This window comes from Schistocerca nitens, chromosome 9, assembly GCF_023898315.1.
Source record: "Schistocerca nitens isolate TAMUIC-IGC-003100 chromosome 9, iqSchNite1.1, whole genome shotgun sequence".
NCBI lineage: Eukaryota > Metazoa > Arthropoda > Insecta > Orthoptera > Acrididae > Schistocerca > Schistocerca nitens.
The window spans coordinates 289,028,034-289,053,953 of record NC_064622.1 but is presented as its reverse complement, the minus strand read 5'-3'; the positions used below and the strand labels follow the sequence as shown (position 1 = coordinate 289,053,953).

The following is a 25,920-nucleotide window of genomic DNA, read 5'->3' as shown; positions in this document are numbered from 1 at the left end:
TCTATACTAGTTAACTCTGAAGAAAGACATCATCTGAAAGCTTTGCAACATTTACTGTCTGGTTTACATGCCAATACCTCAGTATTATTAATAATACTGTTTTGCTGCAAAAACATATAGGAATATGTATGACATGTTGTTATTTCATCTTCTGATATTTTGCCTACAAACCATAGTATCTTTGTCAAGGACTGTTGTTGACTGACTTTAGAATATGATTCTATGCTTGATAATTTCCTGAGATGTCACCATGCTTATAAAAAGAGTTCACAGCACTAAACTTTGTTTAAAACCTAAGAATGCTAGGTCACATAGAGCCAAAAGCATGTGCAGCTGATCACTTTAATAGTGTGTCTGGCCACTGCAAATTTTACCAGTTGAAGAAGTCTGGTGTGCCACAGGTGTTTGATAATTTATTCTTGAATGGTTTATATGACTGGTTGTATGTAGTGTGTACTACATTTTCATTGAATAATATAAAATTCCACCTATTGTAGCAACAGATCATTCTTAATGTTGCTGGGGGAGCAACCATATTTTTTTTAAAAATTTTTCATTCTTATTATGCAAATACTTAATATGTTTGGATGAAAGGCTGTAGACTTAATAAAATTTCACTCCTCACCTTGTTCATTCGAGGTTGAGTTTGATGTGTGTTGTGGGGCACTTTCCTAATTTTATGTGGTTAGAAGTCTTGTACCGAAATTTAGGTATGCCAAACCATTTTCTGAGCTGCGTCAGACTTCACTTGAACCCTGTGAACTCAAGTTTTTACTCCCTTAAGTGGATATTTTAAGCACAGTCACCCCTGTATTGTGGATAATTTGACCTAGTGCAGGTTGGCACAGTCACACCATGTACCTTGCCCAAGTGTGAAAAAGTTTTGTTAGATTTAATTTATGAACCAAAAGTAAAATGTATTAGGATCAAATATAATATATGATATTTTATTTTCACAAAATTGAAGATCCTTTTCTGTATGTAATATTTTAAGACATGCTACAGAAAGTAAAAGAACTTCATATTCCGCACACCAGTGAGATGTCTCATTTTGAAAGTCTTGTGTGTAGTCCTGACCATTTTATTTCTCTTTTCTTAATATTGTTTAGGAAAAAATGTCCAGGAAATGCCTGTTTATAAGATGAGTCACTTTTGGTCCATGACGGATTTCCAACAGATGGCCATAGTAGTGGGTTGGATATCGCCAGCTACACACAGAGGCTAATTATGAATACCATTCTGTTCCCCCCCCCCCCCCCCCCCCACAAGTATTTTTTATACTTGACATATAAAATAAAGAATACAGTGTCCAATAAAGGCCAAAAATGTTCTGATGATATTTTTTCAATGGACTCCAGGCCATTTTGAATGTTTTCAGCTGGGACTCAACCATATCCGTGTGTTTGATATTCTTATTTTACGTAGTCCCTGACACCACATGATTTTTTTTTTGTGAAGGAGTGTGCTAGCCATTACAAAAAATCCCAATATTCTCTTTGGTCCTGCATCACTTTGGCTTCATTGATTGTTTTATTACTTGTTAATTTGTGAACCAGATCTGCACTGTTGAATCACAAAAATAACATTGTCTAAAATTAAATTTATGTTTATTGTGCACCTTTCCTTTACTTGTATAAAATGCTATTTCAACTGTTTTAATGCTTGAAAATTTGTTCTCAATAGGATGTGGTGGCTTTCTACCCAATGAAGCAGGCACCCTCACTTTCCCTGATTCTAGTTCAAGATCGACAAGCTATCCACATGGTATGAGCTGTGCTTGGGTCATTATCACAAACAGCACGAAAGTACTTAATGTCACCTTTACCAATTTTCACTTGGAGGGTTCTGCTGGGTGCACCTACGACTGGCTGCAGGTATTAACAGTACTTTAATTAGAAACTCATCTAATATATTTTATTATAAAAATTGTTCAAAAAATAAAATTTACTCAAAGAGTCTCATAAAAACATATTCGGAGTCACCTTATAGTCAGGTAAATATAGTGAATAACAACACATGCACAATTCTTGACTCTGGAAGACAAGTGGATACAACACAACAGCAAATAAAAATGAACACTTTATTACCAGTTTATCCCACTAAACACAGTGAAAATTGTGCAGCATAACACATCATGTCTTCCACTCAAGGTAACTGACAATCATGATCAAGCAGAAAATTCTGAAGAGTTTGGTATAATCTTAGGAAGCAAAACATTGTGATATTTTGTATGCAACATTGAAACAAGATGCATAGTGAGAATACAGAAGTAAAAAAAAAGGAGAAAATAATACAGGGTGTGGAAAATGGAAAGTGACAACAAAGGACAGACCTCGACTAACCCATGAAGTTTTACATGGAGGCATATATAATAAATCATTGTGCTTTCATTTGTTAAAACACACATACACACACACATGTGCATATGGGCATGTACCTACTGATTGCTGCTAAATTACTGGGAAGATTGGTGGCTTTGGCTGATGGGAGTGGTGCAAACCAGGAGCTTCGAACATCCCCCACCATTCCTGCCCCCCACCCCCCACCCCCATTCCCTTTCTCTTTTCATTATTATGCACATTCCAGACTGTCACTCTGCACTGTGCGCAAAATGTTAGTAGTGATCTTTCCTGCAAGTCATTGTTTCTTTTCCATCCAGGTCTTTTCTTTAATACATTCTTTGTGATGGGATGTGGCCGCAAGTTGCATAGTCACCATAATTATAATAGGTATAAAGTTAAATTTGCAGAGCCAAGGGAATATGGGGACAATTCTCCATAAAGTAATGGAGACACTATGGTGTTGAGAAAGATAGAAGGCCTAAGGAAATGACAAAGAAACTTGTGGTGAAATACAGTAATAATAAGTAACACGTAAATGAATAAAAAAGTGGGAAGTTGGGAGGGAACAAGAAGGAGGGTCAGACTGGGAATGAAGTAGGAAGTGAAGTGTAAAACAGCATAGGAAGGAGTTGGCTGCATTGACATGGAAAGAGTAAGTTATGAAGTAACATTTGAAATGATAAGTTTTATACTGAGGAGTTCTGCAGTTATGTCTTCTGATTTACTATTAACAAGTCCTGCCAGTGGCTATTAAAGGAAATTGTTGTTTGTCTGCGGACAACATCCATGTTAAATATTATACAATGAGTGCAGTAATATTTGTAGGAGACTGGGCTGTTCTCTCAGGGTTCTCTATTTCAGTTGGGATAAGGATTGCCCCACATAGAAGTGGAATACTAGTTGAGCTAATGGGTAGCAGAATGAGATAAGTGTTGTAGTTGAATTGTTCGATTTTGTATGGTATATGGGATGTGTTACTGAAAATGGGAATGGCATGAGGGTGGGTGAGAATGTCTACACTGAAGGCGCAGTCTTGGGCTGTAGCACATGGCTTTCAGTTTTCAGCTGCCAAGACCTGTGTTATGCATTTCTGCCAGCTTCGTACTGTTCACCCCGAGCCACAGCTTTATCTTGATGGCGAATCACTTGCAGTGGTGGAGATGTATCAGTTTTTGGGATTGGTTTTTTATACCCGGTTGACTTGGCTCCCTCATCTCCGGCAGCTTAAACAAACGTGCTGGCGGCATCTTAACACTCTTCGTTGCTTGAGTCACACAAGCTGCGGTGCCGATCGGTCTACCCTTTTATGGCTGTACCAGGCATTAATTCAGTCCTGTCTAGATTATGGGAGCCTGGCTTACGAATAAGTATCCCCTTCCGTGTTGCGTTTGCTTGACCCCCATCCTTCCCAGCGGAATCTGACTCGCCACTGGTGCCTTCCGCACAAGCCCTGTCACCAGCATACTTTTGGAGGCTGGTGTCCCTCCACTGCGGATCCGGCGCCAATGATTACTGGCCGTTTATGCTGTCCACGTTTGTAGCTTGCCCGGGCACCCCAATTACCATCTGCTGTTCCCCACCTCAGTCGTTCATCTTCCGGAACTTCAGCCCCGGTCAGGGTGTGCGATCGCGGTTCACATCAGGGCTCTTTTCTCTGGGCTTGAGATTTTCCCTCTTCCGCCTCTTTTCCGGGCCCCTCTACCTCTATCCCCATGGTGTGTGCCCCGTCCATGCCTTTGGCTCAATCTGGCACAGGGCCTGAAGGACTCAGTCCCTCCTGAGGCCCTCCGCTGCCACTTTCTTTCAATACTTGACACTTTTTGAGGATCTGACGTGGTCTGTACTGATGGTTTGATGGTTGCTGGTCATGTTGGTTATGTTCTTTCTCTGGGGGACCATTATGAACAATGCTCGTTGCCGGCTGGCTGCAGTGTTTTCACTGCCGAGCTGGTCACCATCTCTCGCGCTCTAGAGCATATCCGCTCCAGCTCAGGTGAGTCGTTCATTATCTGTAGTGACTCCCTGAGCGGTTTACGAGCTATGAACCAGTGTTTTCCCCACTCTCGTCTGGTAATGGCTATCCGGGAATCCATCCATACTCTTTCCTGTTGCGGCCGCTCCATGGTCTTTGTGTGGACCCCAGGTCATGTCTGCATCCCAGGAAAAGAACGTGTTGACACGCTGGCCAAACAGGCTGTCGGTGCACCAGTCTCAGAGATTGGCCTTTCGGAGAGTGACCTCAGGTCAGTTTTGCGATAGAAGGTACTTGGCACCGGGGGTGAAGAATAGTGCACCCTGCCTTCACCCAATAAACTTCGGGCCGTCAAGGAGGCTACTGGTGTGTGGTGCTCCTCCTTGTGCGCCTCCTGCAAGGACTGTGTTGTCCTCTGCCGGCTGTGCATTGGCCACACCTGGATGACGCACAGTTATTTATTGCACTGTGAGGACCCACCTTTATGTCGCTGCGGGTCAGCTTTGACGGTGGTCCACATCTTGTTGGACTGCCCGCTTTTAACTCCGCTCAGGCAGACATTCGTGCTGGCTGATACACTTACTGCACTTTTATCAGTTGACGTTGCAATGGCAGCTTTAGTTTTGAGTTTTATTTGTGCAGGGGGTTTTTATCGCTTGATCTAAGTGTTTGTTCTTTATTGTGTCTGGCCTTTGGCCTACGAGTTTAGACTGGGGTTTTTAGTGTGTTTCTTGGCTTTTCCTTTTTTGTTTCTATGGTGGGCCAACCACTGTCACACTCTGTGTGATTTTAATTCCTTTTGTCTGGTCTCTGTCTGTGTCTTTCTTGTCCTGTGTCATCTCTTGTCATCTCCTTTGTTTGTTTTTATTCTTTGTGAGTGTTTAAAGTTCGTGGAAAAAGGGACCGATGGCGCTAGTAGTCTGGTCTCTTCAATCCCACAAACCAACCAACCAATGTCTACACCAGTCGGACTAACAGTTGAAAAAGTTTGAAAAATTATTATGAGTTACTAAAGCATTTCGAGTCTTACATGTATTGCACACTTGGAGATCATTAGGCATTAATCTCCTAGTTATTATCAGTCATTATTATAAAACATATGCAAGGAAAAAACATAATTGAGTATGAAAAGTGATATTGTATGCTCCCATATATCTACCTAGCAAAATATAATGCAATAGTCCACTCTGTCTTTACTGAACACTCCTGTTTCATTTTCAAAGCAAAGAGACACAGGACTATTTCTTCTTGTGTTAGGTTTGCAGAGCTCAGGTTCAATATTAACTATTGATGGAGAACGAATATTTTTCTTGTTTTATTTGTAAGCCTGTATACCTTTTGGAAAGAAAAAATACATGTGTCCAGGATTCAAATTAGGAAATTATTTATTGTAGTTGAGTCAGTTGAAGTGAAAGAGGACTCCCACGTGTTGTCAACTTGTACATTATTTGCAAAAATAAAACTTTTCCTTATTTGTGTGGCCCATACCTTTTTTGCCTGGCTTGTTGCTAATTATAAAACCGTGTATTCCTGTCTCCTTTGAGCTGTATTCAGATTATTTGTCATTCTATTCATATTGAGAACCAGTCCATCATCAGGACTCCTAAATGTGCAGAAATCACAAATTGGTCATGCTAGTGTAAGGCTCCTGATGCTGGGCTACTCCTAAAACAGTTGAATCATTTGCACACAGTTTAAAGCTGTTTTTAAAAATGTTGATTCTCAAATATATTGAGGGTCATCCTAAACATGCATGATTTTTTTATTTAATGCTATATATACTGAAGAGTCGAAGAAACTGGTACACCTGCCTAATATCATGTAGGGCCCCTGTGAGCATGTCTGGTATCTCATGTCCAGATCTGTTGATTCTCAAATATATTGAGGGTCATCCTAAACATGCATGATTTTTTATTTAATGCTATATATACTGAAGAGTCGAAGAAACTGGTACACCTGCCTAATATCATGTAGGGCCCCTGTGAGCATGCAGAAATGCCACAACACATATGGCATGGACTCAGATAATGTGAATGTAGTGCTGGAGGGAGTTGACACCATTAATCGTGCAGGACTGTTCATAAATCTGTAAGTGTACAAGGGGACGGAGATCTCTTCTGAACAGCACATCGCAAGGCATCTCAGATGTGCTCAATAATGTTCATGTCTGGGGAGTTTGGTGGCCAGCGGAAGTGTTTAAATTCAGAAGAGTGTTCCTGGAGCCACTCTGTAACAATTCTGGAAATGTGGGGTATCACATTGTCCTGCTGGAATTGCCCAAGTCAGTCAGAATGTACAATGGACATGATTGAATGCAAGTGATCAGAGAGGCTGCTTACAGATGCGTCGCCTGTCAGAACCATATCTAGATGTATTGTGCAGTCATCAACGGTACAAAGTGGGCCTTCAGCTCTTAAAGCCCATATCAATGATGGTTCATTGAATGGTTTGCATGCTAACACTTTCTGATGGCCCAGCATTGAAATCTCCAGCAATTTGCAGAAGGGTTACACTTCTGTCATGTTGAGCAATTCTCTTTGGTCGTTGTTGGTCCCGTTCTTGCAAGATCTTTTTCCAGCCATAGCGATGTCAGAGATTGGATGTTTTACCAGATTCCTGATATTCATGGTACACTCGTGAAATGGTCATATGGGAAAATCCCCACTTCATAGCTACCTCGTAGATGCTGTGTTTCATCACTTGGTCACCGACTGTAACACCATGTTCAAATTCACTTAAATCTTCAGCAGTAACTCATCTAACAACTGCTCCAGACACTTTTTGTCTTATATAGGCATTGCCGACCACAGCACCATATTCTGCCTGTTTAGAGATCCCTGTGTTTGAATACGCATGACTATACCAGTTTCTTTGGCACTTCAGTGTATATAATCTGTTCTTTCAGATATGTCCAGATTCAAGTCCCAATCTGGCAGAAATTTTCAGTTTTCTCCATTGATTTATTTCAATGTCCACTAGTAGCCACTGTTGTGTTTTTCCTGCAATTCGAAAGTAATTCAAGTATGTCCAGCTTTGTTTTGATATTTAAAAGGACCAAGAGAAGCTTTACCGTAAAGAGATCTTGATTTTGATAGGTACATGATGGGAGGTCTGCAGGAGACCAGCTTATTGGCCGTTTCTGTGGTGATACACCTCCTGGAGGTGGGCATCTGATTTCTACTCATAATGCCCTGTATTTATGGTTTCGCTCTGATGGCAGCGTGAACAGGGAGGGATTCTCATTAACATGGAATTCAGTGCAGCCTGGTAAGAAATATCTTTTGGCAGACATTTTTGTTGTATAGTTATATAGAATACTGCAAAGTTATGCTTAGTACATAGTGCGGAATACACTTGAAAATATATAGAAATAGAGCCTTAAACAAAAATAAAATAAAAAGGTTTTACTACATTTAAGACACTTTGATGGTGAACATTCTGATCTTATACACTACATACACCACTAGTTTTTAATTAAAAGCTCATCATGTAACAAAAGAAGTAGTCCTAAAGAAATAATTTCAAATTTAAAAAAAAAAAAAATATTTTTTCAGGCAAATATGTTTTTGAATGATAAATATTTTAGTGACAGCATATTCTGTCATAAGTACACCACAGGTTGCTGTTACAAAGAATACTAATTACAATCTTGTTTCCTTCACTAGCATTGTGCTTATGACCATCATTACTGCTAACAAATTTAGCCAGATTATTATGACAGTTTTCAGTGGTACTATATATGGACTATGAAGATGTAATTAAAATTTCTTGGAATTGCCTATGAATTAACTATTTGCATTTTAGCTGTAAATACTCGGTGTTTGACTCACTTTATAATTTTTCAATGTAAAACATGGAATGAAAAATGTAAAAAGCAGTTGCATACCAAGTTATTTGTTTCAGAGAGTAAAATGATGTGAAGTGGAGAAATTATAGAAGTTCAGCAAGATGTTTCTTCAGTTTCAAATTTTCATCAGTATGTAAGCAAAAATGTGGAACATTATGGTCGATTTACTGACCTTTCTTGACATTCTCCATTCTTTGTTTGTCTTTGGATTATTTCAGTTGCTGAGCAGAACTTAATATTCTGGTGCTATTTTTTTTTTTACCACCTCCATAAAGTTAAGTGCTAGTCCATTCCAGGAGAAAAAGGTTTCAACATCTACATCTACATCTACATCTACATGGATGCTCTTCAAATCATGTATAAGTGCCTGGCAGAGGGTTCATCAAACCACCTTCACAATTCTCTATTATTACAATCTTGTATAGCACATGGAAAGAATAAACACCTGTGTCTTTCCGTACGAGCTCTGATTTCCCTTATTTTATCGTAGTGATCGTTCCTCCATATGTAGGTCAGTATCAACAAAATATTTCTGCATTCAGAGGAGAAATTTGGTGACTGGAATTTCAAGAGAAGATTCCGTCGCAACAAAAAATGCCTTTCTGTTAATGATGTCCAGCTCAAATCCTTTATCATTTCAGTGACTCTCCCATATTTCTCAGTAATACAAAACGTGCTGCCCTTTGTACTTTTTCGATATGCTCCGTCAGTCCTATCTGGTTAGGATCCAACACCGCGCAGCAGTATTCTAAAAGAGGACAAACAAGCATGGTATAGGCCATCTCCGTAGTAGATCTGTTACATTTTCTAAGAGTCCTTCCAATAAAATGCAGTCTTTGGTTAGCCTTCCCACAACATTTCCTGTGTGTTCATTCCAATTTAAGTTGTTCGTGATTGTAATTCCTAGGTATTTTGTTGAATTTATTACCTTTAGATTTGACTGATTTATAGTGTAACTGAAATTTAACGAATTCCTTTTAGCACTCATGTGGATGACCTCACACTTTTCGCTCTTTAGGGTACACTACATGCACCACTAGTTTTTAATTAAAAATTCATCATGTAACTGGAGAAGTATTCCTAAAGAAATAATTTAGTCAGATATCTTTTCTAAATCATTTTGCAATTTGTTTTGATCTTCTGATGACTTTATTAGTTGATAAACGATAGTGTCATCTGCAAATAGCCTAAGACGGCTGCTCAGATTGTCTCCCAAACATTTATTTAGAAAAGGAACAGCAAACGGCCTATAACACTACCTTGGGGAATGCCAGAAATCTTTTCTGGTTTACTCGATGACTTTCCATCAGTTACTATGAACTGTGACCTCTCTGATAGGAAATCACAAATCCAGTCACATAAATGAGACGATATTCCATAAGCACGCAATTTCACTCGTGTGGTACAGTGTCAAAAGCCTTCTGGAAATCCATAAATACAAAATTGATCTGAAATCCCTTGTCAATAGCACTCAACACTTCATGCGAATAAAGAACTAGTTTTATTTCACAAGATCGATGTTTTCTAAAATCATGTTGACTGCGTGTAAACAGACTGTTTTCTTCAAGGTAATTCATAATCTTCAAACACAGTATATGTTCCAGAATCCAGCTGCATATTGACGTTAATGATATGGGCCTGTAATTTAGTGGATTACTCGTACTATCTTTCTTGAATATTGGTGTGACCTGTGCAACTTTCCAGTCTTTGAGTACAGGTCTTTCATCGAGTGAACGGTTGTATATGGCTGTTAAGTATGGAGCCAGTGTATCATTATACTCTGAAAGGAACCTAAGACATGCTTTTATTAAGTGATTTAAGTTTCTTCACTACTCCGAGGATATTTACTTCTATGTTACTCATGTTGGCAGCTGTTCTGTATTCAAATTCTGAATTATTTACTTCATCTTCTTTTGTGAAGGCATTTCAAAAGGCTGTGTTTAGTAACTCTGCTTTGTTGTCTTCGATAGTATCTCCATTGCTATCACGCAGAGAAGGCATTGCTGGTTTCTTGCCGCTAACATACTTCACATACGAGCAGAATCTCTTTGGATTTTCTGCCAGGTTTCAAGACTGTTGTCTGTTAATTCATTTGGTATAAATCTCTCAATTGCTGCTGATACTATTTCTTTGAATTCAAGCCACATCTGGTCTACACTTATATTATTAACTTGGAATGAGTGGAGATTGTCTCTCAGGAAGGCGTCAAGTGAATTTTTATCTGCTTTTTTGAAGAGGTATATTTCTCATTTATTTTTGGAGGATTTGGGGATTACAATATTCAGTCTCGCTACGACAACCCTGTGTTCACTAATGCCTGTGTTGGTTGTGATGCTCGTTATTAACTCAGGATTATTTGTTGCTAAGAGGTCAAATGTGTTTTCACAACCGTTTACTATTCACGTGGGCTCATGAACTAACTGCTCAAAATAATATTCAGAGAATGCGTTTAGCACAATTTCTGATGATGTTTTATGGTCACCTCCGGAATTAAACATGTATTTTCGCCAACATATTGAGGGTAAATTAAAGTCACCACCAACTATAATCGTATGAGTCGGGTACATGTTTGAAATCAAACTCAAGTTTTCCTTGAACCTTTCAGCAACTATATCATCTGAATTGGGGGTTGGTAAAAGGATCCAATTATTATTTTATTCCAGTTGTCAACAATGACCTCTGCCCGTATTAACTCACAGAAGCTATCTACTTCAATTTTGTGACAAGATAAACTACTTCCAACAGCAACAAACACACCACCGCCAGTTGTGTTTAGCCTATCCTTTCGGAACACCATTAGATTCTATGCAAAAATTTTGGCTAAACTTATCTCCGGCTGTAGCCAGCTTTCAGCGCCTATAATGTTGTGAACATCAGTGCTTTCTATTAGCGCTTGGAGCTCTGGTACTTTCCCAACACAGCAACAACAGTTTACAGCTGTTATACCAATGGTTCCTTTATCTATGTTCTTGCTGTGTTCGGCCTGCACCTTTGTGAATGAAGCCCTTCTTGTGTTTTCCCAAGACCCTCTAACCTAAAAAGCAGCGCAGTCCACACCACACAGCCCCTGCTACTCGTGTAGCTGCCTCTTGCATATAGAGGACATCTGACCTATTCAGCGGAACCCGAAACCCAACCACCCTTTGGCGCAAGTTGAGGAATCTCCAGCATACACGGTCGCAAAACCATCTGAGCCTCTGATTCAGAACCTGCACTTGGCAATCGGTCCTGTCGACTATGCTGCAAATGGTCAGCTCTGCTTTCATCTTGCAAGCAAGACTGGCAACCTTAACCACATCTGTTAGCCGCTCAAAACTAGAGGATCTCTTCTGATCCAAAGTGACACACATCATTGGTACCAGCATGAGCAACCACCTGCAGCTGGCTGCACTCTATGCTCTTCATGGTATCCGGGAGGACCCTTTCTAAAAAGAACAGTGTTGCCACTTTCTTTTGGTTAATAGGATTAATTACTAATATTTGTATCATATACACTGATGAGCCAAAACGTTATGACCACTGCCCACCACGATACTGTATGTTGTCTGGTGGTGCGGAGGGCAAATGATGGGGTAAGAGAAGTATATGATCAGAGCAGAGACGGATGGGGAATCATTCTAATGATGATAAGTGGCACAAATGCGGAAATCTACTGACTTAAGCAACTGTGACAGAAGCCAGATTGTTGTGGCTCATTGCCTGGGAGCAAGCATCTCAGTGCCTGGGAGCAACATGGTTGGCTGTGCACATGCCACTTTCGTGAACAACTGCAGAAAGTGGTTGAAGAATGCCGAAACCATGAGTAGGTGACTAGGAGTTGGATGTCCATACCTCATCATAGAACATATGGATTGGAGGCTTACTTGCTCTCTAAAGCAGGATAGGTGGCGATCTGTGGCAGATCTGATAAAAGAGTACAGTGCTGGTGCAGGTACAAGTGTTTTGGAGGTCCCAGTTCTGTGTACAGAGTGGAACATGCTGTTCCACCGCAGAGGCCCCCTAGGTGTTTCCATGTTGACCCAAGAACATTGTCAGTTATGATTAGAGGGGGCATGGGATCATCAAGATTTCACTGCAGATCAGTGGGATAATGTCGATTGGTCAGATTAATCCCATTTATTGTTGAAACAGGTCGATGGTCGTGTCCAGATACGCCATCATACAGGTGAACAGCTGCTCAAAATATGCAGTGCACCATGGACACAGGCCGGTGGGAGCAGTATTATGTTATGGGGGACATACACTTGGGCTTCCATGGGATCTGCGGTAGTAATCGAAGGCAATATAACAGCTGTGGACTATGTGAACATTATTAGGAGCCACCAGTAATCCCTTATGCTTGATGTCTTCCTCAACAGTAATGGCATCTTTCAGCAGGATAACTGTCCATGTCAAAAGGCCAGAATTGTGCTGCAATGGTTTGACGAGCATGATAGTGAACCCATGTTGATGTGTTGGCCATCAAATTTGCCTTATCTGAATCCGATAAAACCTATCTGGGATGCTATTGGGTGCCAGCTCCATTCCCACAAACCAACCACCTGTAAATTACGGGAAATGTGTGACCTGTGTGTAGGCATTTGGTGCCAAAAAACCTCTAGAAACCTGTCAAGTACTTGTCGAATCTGTGGCACACAGAATCACTTCTGAATTGCATTCTGGTGAACCAACATAATGTCATAATGTTAATAATGGTCATAATGTTTTGGCTCATCAGTGTATGTTAGGATTAATTATGATAGCTGTATCATCTTTATGCATAAAGTAGTAACCCTGCTTGCTGTTTGATAACGTGAATGGTATTCACATATATCAAGAACAAGATAAGACATTGGGAGACCACAGTAGTGATATCTACCCAATTACAAGCTGACTCTCCATTTCGGGTGCGCGCAAGTGTGTGTGTGTGTGTGTCTGAGCATGCACATGCTACAAATCACTTCCTGTAACCTCTTTAATTACATAAAATTTACACTTTTCTCTTTTCTCTTCACACTCTTCTGGAACGCAATGCATTGTAGGTGCAAGAATGGTCTGGAATACTGTAATATTCACTATGTGATCAAAAGTATCCCGATACCTGGCTGAAAACGACCTATAGTATTCAGGTCATGACTCTATGCCGGCCAGTCCATTACAGAGATGTTATTGTCGTGTAACCACTCTGCCACAGGCTGTGTATTATGAACAGGTGCTCGATCATGTTGAAAGATGCAGTCGCCATCCTCAAATTGCTCTTCAACAGTGGGAAGCAAGAAGGTGCTTAAAACATCAGCACAGGCCTGTGCTGCAATAGTGCCATGCAAAACGAGAAGGGGTGCAAGCCCCCTCCGTGAAAAACAAGACCACACTATAACATCACAGCTTCCGAATTTTACTGTTGGCACTACACACTCTGGCAGATGACGTTCACTGGGCATTCACCATACCCACACCCTGCCATTGTATTTCCACATTGTGTATTGTGATTCCTCACTCCACACAACGTTTTTCCACTTTTCAATCGTCCAATGTTTATGCTCCTTCCACCAAGCATTTACGATATGTGGTTTATGAGCAGCTGCTCAACCGTGAAATCCAAGTTTTCTCACTTCCCGCCTAACTGTCATACTACTTGCAATGGATCCTGATGAAGTTTGGAATTCCTGTGTGATGGTCTGCCTATTACACATTACGACCCTCTTCAACTGTCGGCAGTCTCTGTCAGTCAACAGATGAGGTCGGCCTGTACACTTTTGTGCTATACCTGTCCCTTCACATTTCCATTTCACCATCATATCAGGAACAGTGGACCTAGGGATGTTTAGGAGTGTGGAAATCTGGCATATAGATGTATGACACAAGTGACACCCAATCACCTGACCACGTTCGAAGTCTGTGAGTTCCGCAGAGCACCCAGTTCTGCTCTCGCATGATGTCTAATGACTATTTAGGTCACTGATATGGAGTACCTGGCAGTAGGTGGCAGCAGAATGCACCTGATATGAAAAATGTATGTTTTTGGGGGTGTCTGGATACTTTTGATCACATAGTGTATACGAACAGAAATATTTTAATCTGTCAGGAAGTATTCTCAGCAATGGAGATGTAGTACATATTGAAAGATTCTGCTTGATTTTGCCACCTTTCCAAAGGCTCAGCATTAAGATTCCAGTGACCATATTTGTAATACATTCAATTTATAACAAAATCCTGTGGCTTCATGGTTAATACTCATGAATATATTCTACAGTCTGTTTAATTAAAAAATTGTGATATATTATCCCATTTTTTAAAAATACTTTCAGTGTCAATCGTGTTGGTTTGCAGACTTCTTTCGTATTGTGCTAATGATTACATCAGGAAGGCATCCACTCTTGTTTTCATCAAACACTGATTCCCAGTTCAGTGTTACACGACAATCATAGAAGTTATCTTACTTTTTTTATGGTATTTGCCTTTGCTTCTCCCTTTGGACGAGCAGTGCTCAACAGTGACTCTTTCAACCAGTAAGAATTCAGGTGCTACTCACTCACCACTGCAGTCACTTCTGAGAAGCACATCACACATAAACTCAACCAAACATTACTAGCAAAATAATTGAAAAACTGACTTCAAGGATCTTGTGAGTAGTTCACTTGTACTAAACAACCGTTTCTCACACAGCTGTCAGGCAACACTTCACAAACTTCACTACTGGAAACAGAGCACTATGGAATATCTGATAATGCAGTTTATTAATTTTTTTCGTTTCAAAAAATCTGCTTCTTCTTTTGATGACCTGTAGCATCAGATTTCAAACTCAGTGTAAAGACACTGGCTTGGCAATTTTATTGAATTTTAAGAGATCAACATCAAAAACAAATTGTTTACCATAGTCTTAGTACATTTCCTTTCCCTTTACCATTTTATTGCCATCATACCGACTTTTTAGAGCTGCTCTTGTTCTTGCAATTGTATATTCTTGGTGGGGCCACAATATCATTTCACTGTAAAGTGAAAGTGTTTTTGCCTATTTTATGTTTTACTGTATGTGTGAATTGTTTCTGAGATGGAAAAGACACACCAGTCAGGCATTTCTCTAAATGAGGTTAGAGAGCCACTTAAAAGCCATGTCAATTTTGCTCATTTTTTGAGATGTAGTTCATTGTACTGTTTCAAAATCTTGTGCTCCATGCATTACATTCTGTGAGGAGATCAACGCCATTGTTAGCTACATATTTTTGATTTTTATGTTACTGTGTAGCTATTGTGTTAATCCATAATGTGAAGGGGTATTCGATGAGGAATGGAGAATGACGTATAAATGTTACAAAAGATGTAAATGATGAATGTTATAATAATAAGAATAATATTAATAAAGGTTACTGAGGAACTTAATATTTCCCATTTACATCATAATGGGTCATCATGATTCAAGTTTATGTGATCATAAATCATACTGATTGTGAACACTTCAACACTATGTCATAGACTGGCCTACAATATTAATTACAGCTTTTGTATGAACATGATGACAACTGCTAGATTGTAGTTACATTTGCCAAAGAATTCATGTGAAGAGTAGAGGCCACTGTAGAAGCACTTCCATAGGTTATGTTTAAATACAGATGTACTATTCTTTACTCATGTAAAGGACCAACTGGAAATTTTAATACTAGCATACACCCTTCAGTGCCGATGGTAGTTCCCCTAGTCCACAGTGGATATCTCCTTTCATTGTCTTCCTATAAACCTTGTTCACTCTACCTCATACACATTTCTTTTATATTTATTTTGTAAACATGACGTGATATGTATATTCTTCCGCGTTTGCTATTGTCTCACTCTAGTTTCGTAGTTTATTAGGCAGACAGGATTTAAATGAGATAGCAACAAACACAAAACAACACATGTCAAAATGTTTATATTCATATTATTTTTATGGTGAAGAGAATACTGCATGTGATTCACAATTCATAAAAGTTCCTATTAGCAACCATCTCTTCTCACAGGTAGGAAAAAATTCAGAACGTAGAGTTGGCCATATTGACAAACATCCCAAACAGTCTTGCCAGTCGGATTTTCGTAGTACATTGAAATGCTGCTACATTCGAAGATGAACTATAAGGAATTTGTATTTACTTCGTTGGATAATGTATGAAAATGCAGCGGTCGAACTCGGGGTGGAGAAAAAAGCTCATCTTCCACCTTTTTTTAAAATTTTTTTACTGACGCAGAGGTTTTGGCGCCAGTATTTATCTTTGCGCCTGCAAAGCATACCTGGGTAGCGCTACATATATTCAACGGCAGAGGTTAATTGTGGTGGCACCTACCAACATTTTTCAGAACTTCCGCTTGCTTTGCATTCGATTCTAAGCCGCAGGCGGTTTTTTGGATTACATAAACAGGGAAAAAAGTGCGGCTTAGATTCGAGTAAATACGGTACCACCATGTTTAAGAATTTTTCTACAGAAATAACTACCTAACACAAAGTTAGGTAGGGGCACAATATGTCACTTGTCCTCATCAAGCCAATGTTTTGTAAGACACAATAATGGGGTACTTTTTAATTAATTTTCTAATAGGATCTGGATTTCACTTGTTTTACTAGTTAGTGATTGCACATTTTGGTGAAAAAGAACCAACTTCATATTTTTGTGTTTCACCTGTGAGTTTTTATTTTGGGTCCCCACAGAGGAGGTCTGGATTACATCTGATACTTCATTTCTGGTATTTTTTTAATTTTCTTTCCATGGAGATGTTTTACAAAGGGCATTTAACATTTCTCTGGAATGTACTTGCATGCATGTATTTTCACCCCTATTACCGCTTATCAGTTTCCCTTGTTCATTATACTCTGACGAACATCTATGAACATCTTACTAAATATTCTAGAGCCTTGTCTGTTAAGATGCAGTCCATCTTTACCAAGACACTTGTCATTAAAAAATTTGTTTGGATCAATGAATATTACACCCAGTTTATTACATTCCTCTTTAATATTGTCGTTTATTCTGTGTATGTATCTGTCACTTACCGACCTTCTGTACACAATGCCACTGATTATAATTCTCGAGATGTTGTAGACGTTTCTGACAGTTCTTATTAGATTTCTCGTGTTGTTGACGATTTCTTCCTCACTGCTGTTTCGTAGACAGTTCATTCCAGCGTGAATAAATACACCTTTGGGATTTCTATCACATATCTTAGTAGGGCTTGCTGCTGATTTTAGGGCATTGCTAAAATGGTTTTGTAACTGCTTACTCCTGATTCCAGGGCAAACGTCTATTTTATAGTTTGGAACTACGATGTTTTTTAACATGGAGTCGCCTATTATTAAAAACTCATTATCATTTGCAGTACTCAGAGGACGTTTCGTTTCATTTTCGGCATTTGTATCACTTGTCCACTTATATTTGTTTTTGTTTTTTGTATCTAAAGCATTTTCTACTTAATGGCAATTGAGTCGTTTTGATCATGTGTAATACTCCGCGAGTGCGAGGATTTGGGCCTATTTTCTTCTATGACTTCAGTTGTTTTACCACTAAGAGGGCACCTCTTTTCATTTTTGTCATTTTTAGCATTTGTCCACTTATATTTATTTTTGTTTTTTTGTGTCTAAATAAGTTTGTACTGTGATTGGAAATGAGTCGTTTTGTTCATATGTATCACTCTGCAGGTGCGAGGATTTGGTCCTATTTTCTTCTAACTCTTCAGTTTTTTTACAAACACAATCTTTTGTCTTTTCAGCACATGATTTTCTTCCTGAAGCAATGGCAATTCTGCTTTTAATGAGTTTATATAGTTTTGCAGGATATGAATAATTTCATCTTTTGTACTTACAGCAGAAGTCAATTGCAACTGTTCATCACTTAAACACTCAGAGCATGTCCACTGTATATCCGCACTTACAAAATTTAGACACACTTTGGTGCATTTCTAATGTGGCCAGAAGTTACACGCTTTGCACCGAATTCCTTTTGCTACTCATTTATTACACTTCCTACATGAAGAACTACTTAATATTGACTGCTTCTGGAGCTTTGTGGCACTACACAATCCTACTGTTGCCATATTTCTTACCGTCTTAATATCATGTGTATTATTGTGATTTGTGCAGAACTGATTGAAACTAGTATTATTTGCAGTTATGAAGAATGAGTAAACAGTGAACCACACTGTAACATCTTAGAGTATGTGATCTGCATCACACTTTAAGTCAATAATGGAATACTGTATGTCACTATGCTTGCAGAAAAGACAAAGAACTATAAACCCATCGCCCTCCTCACCATAATTTCAAGATACTCATTAAATTAACTTAAAGTGCATACAAAATACCCATTCAATCAGGTAAAGGATTTTGCAAGTAGATATAGGAAAACTGATCATTAGCAAACTGTGAATACAATTGTAGTACATTTTGTGATAGGAATGAATTTTCATTTTGTCAACAATTCATAAATTTTAAGAATGCTTGTGACACAGATTCTATGTGAACAGTCCATGAGAAATAAAGCATTTATTCAACTTATGTTAGTATCTAAAGAATATACAGGGTGTAACAAAAAGGTACGACCAGACTTTTAGGACACATAACTCACACGTAGAAGAAGGCAGTATGTAGTGTGGTCTTGTGTATGGAAACACAGTATTTCTCTGTTATAAGTAATTCTTTACAATTATTCATTGTCAGTTAACTGTGGGAAGGAACAGATGAACCTGTTTCTTGCATGAGAAGCTCAAAATGTCTACCTGGTTACATGATGTTTTAGGTTCCGTTTCACCAAAGGTAAACCCAAGTCATTACTTATGCTGATATGTGACCCATGTGGATGTAAATGTCAATGACGTTGCATTACATACACATAGCATCAAGTATTTAAGTGATCACTGTGGATTTGGTGGGAACATTGCAGTTTGCTGGTGTTAATCACGATTTGATTTCTACTAAAGTTTAATCGCTGTATAACTTAAAATACAGTATTGGTCTTGCTGTACACTGTTTGTACTTTGAGAGGTTACCAGAATGAAGATGACAAACTGGAGGACATTTCAAGCAATTTATCTTAGGAAGCATGGGATGCTTCAATCTGCTACTTGCAGTTAGGGGAAGTGTGGGTGGACAAAGACTCTATAACTGGGGGACACAATTCCTCACACATTTGATGACAACCTTATTGCCACTCTAAGATAAATAGCTGCAGCAAGTAATATTGTGTATAGTAATATGTGTACAAGCATTATAAGCAGCTAATTTTTGTGTGTGGTTACATGCATGACTCATGTAACAATGTGTGAACCCATAGTTTAGTGCAGCTGTGCTTTACATGGATGAGGCATCGTTTACATGGGACCATGATAGTCAATTTTCACAATCAAACTGTATGGGCTGATTTGAAGTCTCGTGCTGCTGTTAAGGTGCATCACCATCAAAAACTTTATTTATACACAGTATTTCAGAAGTGATGCACAACATTCAGGGATATTCCAGGAATGATCATTCAAAACAAAAAAGTCAAGTAAACATGCCTCTAAAATACATACCTTAACAGCTATGAGCAATTCTTGATCTTTGATTCTGTCAAACAAATCTCTTCTACTGCAAGCTCTTTGCTTTCCATATTTTGGGAAGTGGTAGTATGGATCAGAATGAGAAAAAAAGTCTAGTAAACATGCACTCTAAATAGCATACCTTAAGAGCTATGAGCCCTTGTTCATCTTTGCTACTTTGAAACACAACTCTACTGGAGAAGAAATGCTCATAACATTTAAGGTATGCATTTTAGATCCCATGTTTACCAGACATTTTTTCTTGTTTCGGTCCATGCTACCACTTTACAAAATATGGAAAGCAAAGAGCGTGCAGTAGAAGATTTTTGTTTCACAAAATCAAAGATCGAGAAATGCTCATGGCTCTCAAGCTATGTGTTTTAGAGCCCATGTTTACTTGACGTTTTTGTTTTGAATGATCATTCTTGTCATATCTCTGAATATTGATCATCACTTCTGAAATGCCCTGTATGTTTTGGCTTTCATTTTTTGTAACATGACCTCATATCTTTTGCTACTCAGTTTCACCGCATTAATTAATATTGCTTTCTTAGAGAGTGATATATCTGATTTCCCCAAGTGTGGCTTTATATATGAGATAAGTGTATATTCTACAGAATGTAGCTTCTCATCATTTCAGTGTTAATGCCCTTTGGTTTGTAAATAACAATTTCTGAGACATGTGAATAAGAGGAGATGCACAAATTTCCTGGGCTTCACTTTCTTCAAACCGAAACCAAATGGTTTTTTTTTTTTTTTAATTTATTATGAGTGTTTGAAAGCTCTTGTGTCCAAACTGTGGTGCAAGATGTAGAGAATCTTATTGCCTTATACTGTGGTAGACTGCAAAACAGAACTATACGTATTACTCCAGCAGTACATAAGAAAATCTGGGATTCAGTGACATGGGAGTTGATGCATATATCAATGCTAATGGAGGCCATTCTAAACATTCAATGTAAAAAAAAAAAAAAAAAAAAAAAAAAAAAATAGAGAGAGAGAGAGAGAGAGAGAGAGAGAGAGAGAGAGAGAGAGTCATGTGGTGGGTTTGGTATGTTCTCTCTCCTTGTGTTTCCCACAATTAATGTTCTACTGAGAGTCGTAGAAAATAAGCTGTAATGTGGAAATGAAGTTTCTCTGGATGCATCTCCATATAACATACTTCTTTTATGTGTCAGAAATGAGCTCTGAAGTTTGACCGTGCCTTTCTTGTTATTCACAGACTATTTCAGTGCAACAGTTTAAATTAAGCTTAATGAGGGTAGTGAGGAATTGAAGATTGAAAGAGGAGTCAGGCAAGGGGATCGAGATTGAACTGCTTGCCTCTGTTCCACACAAATTTCAACAACAAATGGAGGAACTCACACAGCAAGGATACTAAGAAAGAAATATAATAAGATGAAACATAAATAATACATGTTAACAGTGACAGCATATAAGCAGTGTCTAGGACATTTGAAGACAGTACCAATAAAAATTATAATAGAAGAGTAAATATACTGTGGAGTACTTTTGGTATACTAAATAATGTTTTTTTTTAAAAAAAAACATAATTTACAATCAGTGTAATTACCAATTTCAACATGGGGCAGTGAGACAATAATGAAGACCATTAATAAATGGAAGGATTTCTCAGCAAGCAATGGAGAGATACGTTTGGAGAACTACTAGAATGGACAGAAAAGAAAAAAAAACAAAAAAAAAAAACCAAATGGGCAAACGGCAGATTGGACTGGAGGACATAATTATGAGTGTGATAAAAATTATGTGGATGTGGTTGGGACAAGTTGTCAAGTGAATGGATGATATATGGACCAAGAAAGTTGTCCATGGGACAGGAAAAGGTCAAAATGACAATATAATGGGAGATGGGTTGGTGACAAATAGAAGACACACAGGAGCTGCATGGATGCAGATAGCTGAAGACCATAATGCATGGGAAAATCTAGAGAAGGCCTTTGCCATCAGTGGATGACGAATGCCTGATGATTATTATGCTGACATTATATTTAAGAAATAACACAGGCCCAATAACAGATCTCATAGGTTTCTGTGATGGATTGTGCCCCTTTGAGAAGCCACCATATCTTGTGAATTGCTGTTCAGCACCAAAAGCAATCTCCTGTTATTTACCTTTGAGGTATAATATTAACGATTAACCTTCTGATACCAAGACTCTGTATTGGCAGCCTTTCTCTTAAGAGTCTTTGGTGATCAACATATGTTTGACAGGCCCCAAAGACACTAGTTGACTGTAAGATTACTAAGCATGTTTAACAAATGTTGTGGATATTGTTTGCCACCAAATTATGTAATATATTTCCAGTTGGTTAACATTTTATTCTTACTGATTCATATGTTTGTGCATTTGAACTTACTTTATGAAGATAACTTTTCATGTTACTGTGAAACCTTCCATTTTCCAGAGTGTGGTGGAATTATTATAGCACAATCGCATGGCAGTCTGCAGTCTCCGGGCTCACCAGGAAACTACCCACAGAACAGAGACTGTGCCTGGATTATCAGGGCTCCTCGGAGCAAACGAATCCAGTTTCATTTCTTCTCACTTCGAATGGAGAATCACACCGCCTGCTCTTTCGATTTTCTCAGGGTACTGTTTTAAATGAATTGTTGTTATTAGAATTATGATAAAGGGAACACCTCCGTGAAATATGTATAGTGGACACAGTAAACGTTCCAATTCACTGTGCAGTTGAGATATTAAGTCATTGCTAGGCACATAAACAAGGCTGAGAATGTTTCTGATCTTTCATATGAATCTTCCTTCTGAGCTAACAGAAAACACACACACACACACACACACACACACACACACAAACACACACATGTACACCTATACAACTGTGTTGTCCTAGCCAACTACAATGTGCCATCAGTACAGTTCAGCTAGGATGAGGGATTTTTCTCAACCCAATAGAGTTGCAGTGATGGCCGGTATATTGTAGCCATGCAGGTATATGTGTGTTAATATATGTACATTTTCTTACCTTTGAAGAAGGATTTATCAGTAAGCTCAGCAATATGTTGAATCTAATTTATGTGCTTTTAAACAGCTCAATGCCTCAACTGTATGGTTGTTACCTTTACTCCCTCAGTTTCTTATATTTTAAAATTATCTATTTCTTTATTATGAGAGTAGCATACATCTACATCTACATCTATACTCCGCGAGCCACCTTACGGTGTGTGGTGGAGGGTACTTATTGTACCACTATCTGATCCCCCCTTCCCTGTTCCATTCACGAATTGTGCGTGGGAAGAACGACTGCTTGTAAGTCTCCGTATTTGCTCTAATTTCTCGGATCTTTTCATTGTGATCATTACGCGAGATATATGTGGGCGGTAGTAATATGTTGCCCATCTCTTCCCGGAATGTGCTCTCTCGTAATTTCGATAATAAACCTCTCCGTATTGCGTAACGCCTTTCTTGAAGTGTCCACCACTGGAGCTTGTTCAGCATCTCCGTAACGCTCTCGCGCTGACTAAATGTCCCCATGACGAATCGCGCTGCTTTTCGCTGGATCATGTCTATCTCTTCTATTAATCCAACCTGGTAAGGGTCCCATACTGATGAGCAATACTCAAGAATCGGACGAACAAGCGTTTTGTAAGCTACTTCTTTCGTCGATGAGTCACATTTTCTTAGAATTCTTCCTATGAATCTCAACCTGGTGCCTGCTTTTCCCACTATTTGTTTTATGTGATCATTCCACTTCAGATCGCTCCGGATAGTAACTCCTAAGTATTTTACGGTCGTTACCGCTTCCAATGATTTACCACCTATGGCATAATCGTACTGGAATGGATTTCTGCCCCTCTGTATGCCCATTATATTACATTTATCTACGTTTAGGGAAAGCTGCCAGCTGTCGCACCATTCATTAATCCTCTGCAGGTCTTCCTGGAGTATGTACGAGTCTTCTGATGTTGCTACTTTCTTGTAGACAACCGTGTCATCTGCAAATAGCCTCACGGAGCTACCGATGTTGTCAACTAAGTCATTTATGTATATTGTAAACAATAAAGGTCCTATCACGCTTCCTTGCGGTACTCCCGAAATTACCTCTACATCTGCAGATTTTGAACCGTTAAGAATGACATGTTGTGTTCTTTCTTCTAGGAAATCCTGAATCCAATCACAAACCTGGTCCGATATTCCGTAAGCTCGTATTTTTTTCACTAAACGTAAGTGCGGAACCGTATCAAATGCCTTCCTGAAGTCCAGGAATACGGCATCAATCTGCTCGCCAGTGTCTACGGCACTGTGAATTTCTTGGACAAATAGGGCGAGCTGAGTTTCACATGATCTCTGTTTGCGGAATCCATGTTGGTTATGATGAAGGAGATTTGTATTATCTAAGAACGTCATAATACGAGAACATAAAACATGTTCCATTATTCTACAACAGATTGACGTAAGCAAAATAGACCTATAATTATTCGCATATGATTTATGACCCTTCTTGAAAATGGGAACGACCTGCGCTTTCTTCCAGTCGCTAGGTACTTTACGTTCTTCCAGAGATCTACGATAAATTGCTGATAGAAAGGGGGCAAGTTCTTTAGCATAATCACTGTAGAATCTTACGGGTATCTCGTCTGGTCCGGATGCTTTTCTGCTACTAAGTGATAGCAGTTGTTTTTCAATTCCGATATCGTTTATTTCAATATTTTCCATTTTGGCGTCCGTGCGACGGCTGAAGTCAGGGACCGTGTTACGATTTTCCGCAGTGAAACAGTTTCGGAACACTGAATTCAGTATTTCTGCCTTTCTTCGGTCGTCCTCTGTTTCGGTGCCATCGTGGTCAACGAGTGACTGAATAGGGGATTTAGATCCGCTTACCGATTTTACATATGACCAAAACTTTTTAGGGTTCTTGTTTAGATTGTTTGCCAATGTTTTATGTTCGAATTCGTTGAATGCTTCTCTCATTGCTCTCTTTACGCTCTTTTTCACTTCGTTCAGCTTTTCCTTATCAGCTATGATTCGACTACTCTTAAACCTATGATGAAGCTTTCTTTGTTTCCGTAGTACCTTTCGTACATGATTGTTATACCACGGTGGATCTTTCCCCTCGCTTTGGACCTTAGTCGGTACGAACTTATCTAAGGCGTACTGGACGATGTTTCTGAATTTTTTCCATTTTTGTTCCACATCCTCTTCCTCAGAAATGAACGTTTGATGGTGGTCACTCAGATATTCTGCGATTTGTGCCCTATCACTCTTGTTAAGCAAATATATTTTCCTTCCTTTCTTGGCATTTCTTATTACACTTGTAGTCATTGATGCAACCACTGACTTATGATCACTGATACCCTCTTCTACATTCACGGAGTCGAAAAGTTCCGGTCTATTTGTTGCTATGAGGTCTAAAACATTAGCTTCACGAGTTGGTTCTCTAACTATCTGCTCGAAGTAATTCTCGGACAAGGCAGTCAGGATAATGTCACAAGAGTCTCTGTCCTTGGCTCCAGTTCTGATTGTGTGACTATCCCATTCTATACCTGGTAGATTGAAGTCTCCCCCTATTACAATAGTATGATCACGAAACTTCTTCACGACGTTCTGCAGGTTCTCTCTGAGGCGCTCAACTACTACGGTTGCTGATGCAGGTGGTCTATAGAAGCATCCGACTATCATATCTGACCCACCTTTGATACTTAACTTAACCCAGATTATTTCACATTCGCATTCGCTAATAACTTCACTGGATATTATTGAATTCTTTACTGCTATAAATACTCCTCCACCATTGGCGTTTATCCTATCCTTGCGGTATATATTCCATTCTGTGTCTAGGATTTCGTTACTGTTCACTTCCGGTTTTAACCAACTTTCCGTTCCTAATACTATATGCGCACTATTTCCTTCAATAAGAGATACTAATTCAGGAACCTTGCCCTGGATACTCCTGCAGTTTACCAATATTACGTTAACTTTTCCTGTTTTTGGTCTCTGAGTACGGACGTTCTTTATCAATGATGCTGATGTTCTCTCTGGTAAGCCGTCAGGTATTTTATCGTTTCGCCCAAGGGGGGGTCCCTCTAACCTAAAAAACCCCCGTGTGCACACCACACGTACTCTGCTACCCTAGTAACTGCTTCCGGTGTGTAGTGCACGCCTGACCTGTCTAGGGGGGCCCTACAGTTCTCCACCCAATAACGGAGGTCGATGAATTTGCAACCATTATAGTCGCAGAGTCGTCTGAGCCTCTGGTTTAGAC

The 25,920-nt window shown here is 39.1% G+C and overlaps 1 protein-coding gene across 1 annotated transcript in view; it reads left to right on the top strand.

Annotated features, from left to right (window-relative positions):
- LOC126202937 (cubilin-like) overlaps positions 1-25,920 on the top strand; it is a 771,281-nt gene that overhangs the window by 135,914 nt on the left and 609,447 nt on the right. Inside the window, exons 14-16 of the mRNA XM_049937033.1 lie at positions 1,684-1,874; positions 7,410-7,581; positions 22,102-22,286. Of these exons, the coding sequence (XP_049792990.1) occupies positions 1,684-1,874; positions 7,410-7,581; positions 22,102-22,286 (548 nt within the window). The remainder of the gene's footprint in view (positions 1-1,683; positions 1,875-7,409; positions 7,582-22,101; positions 22,287-25,920) is intronic.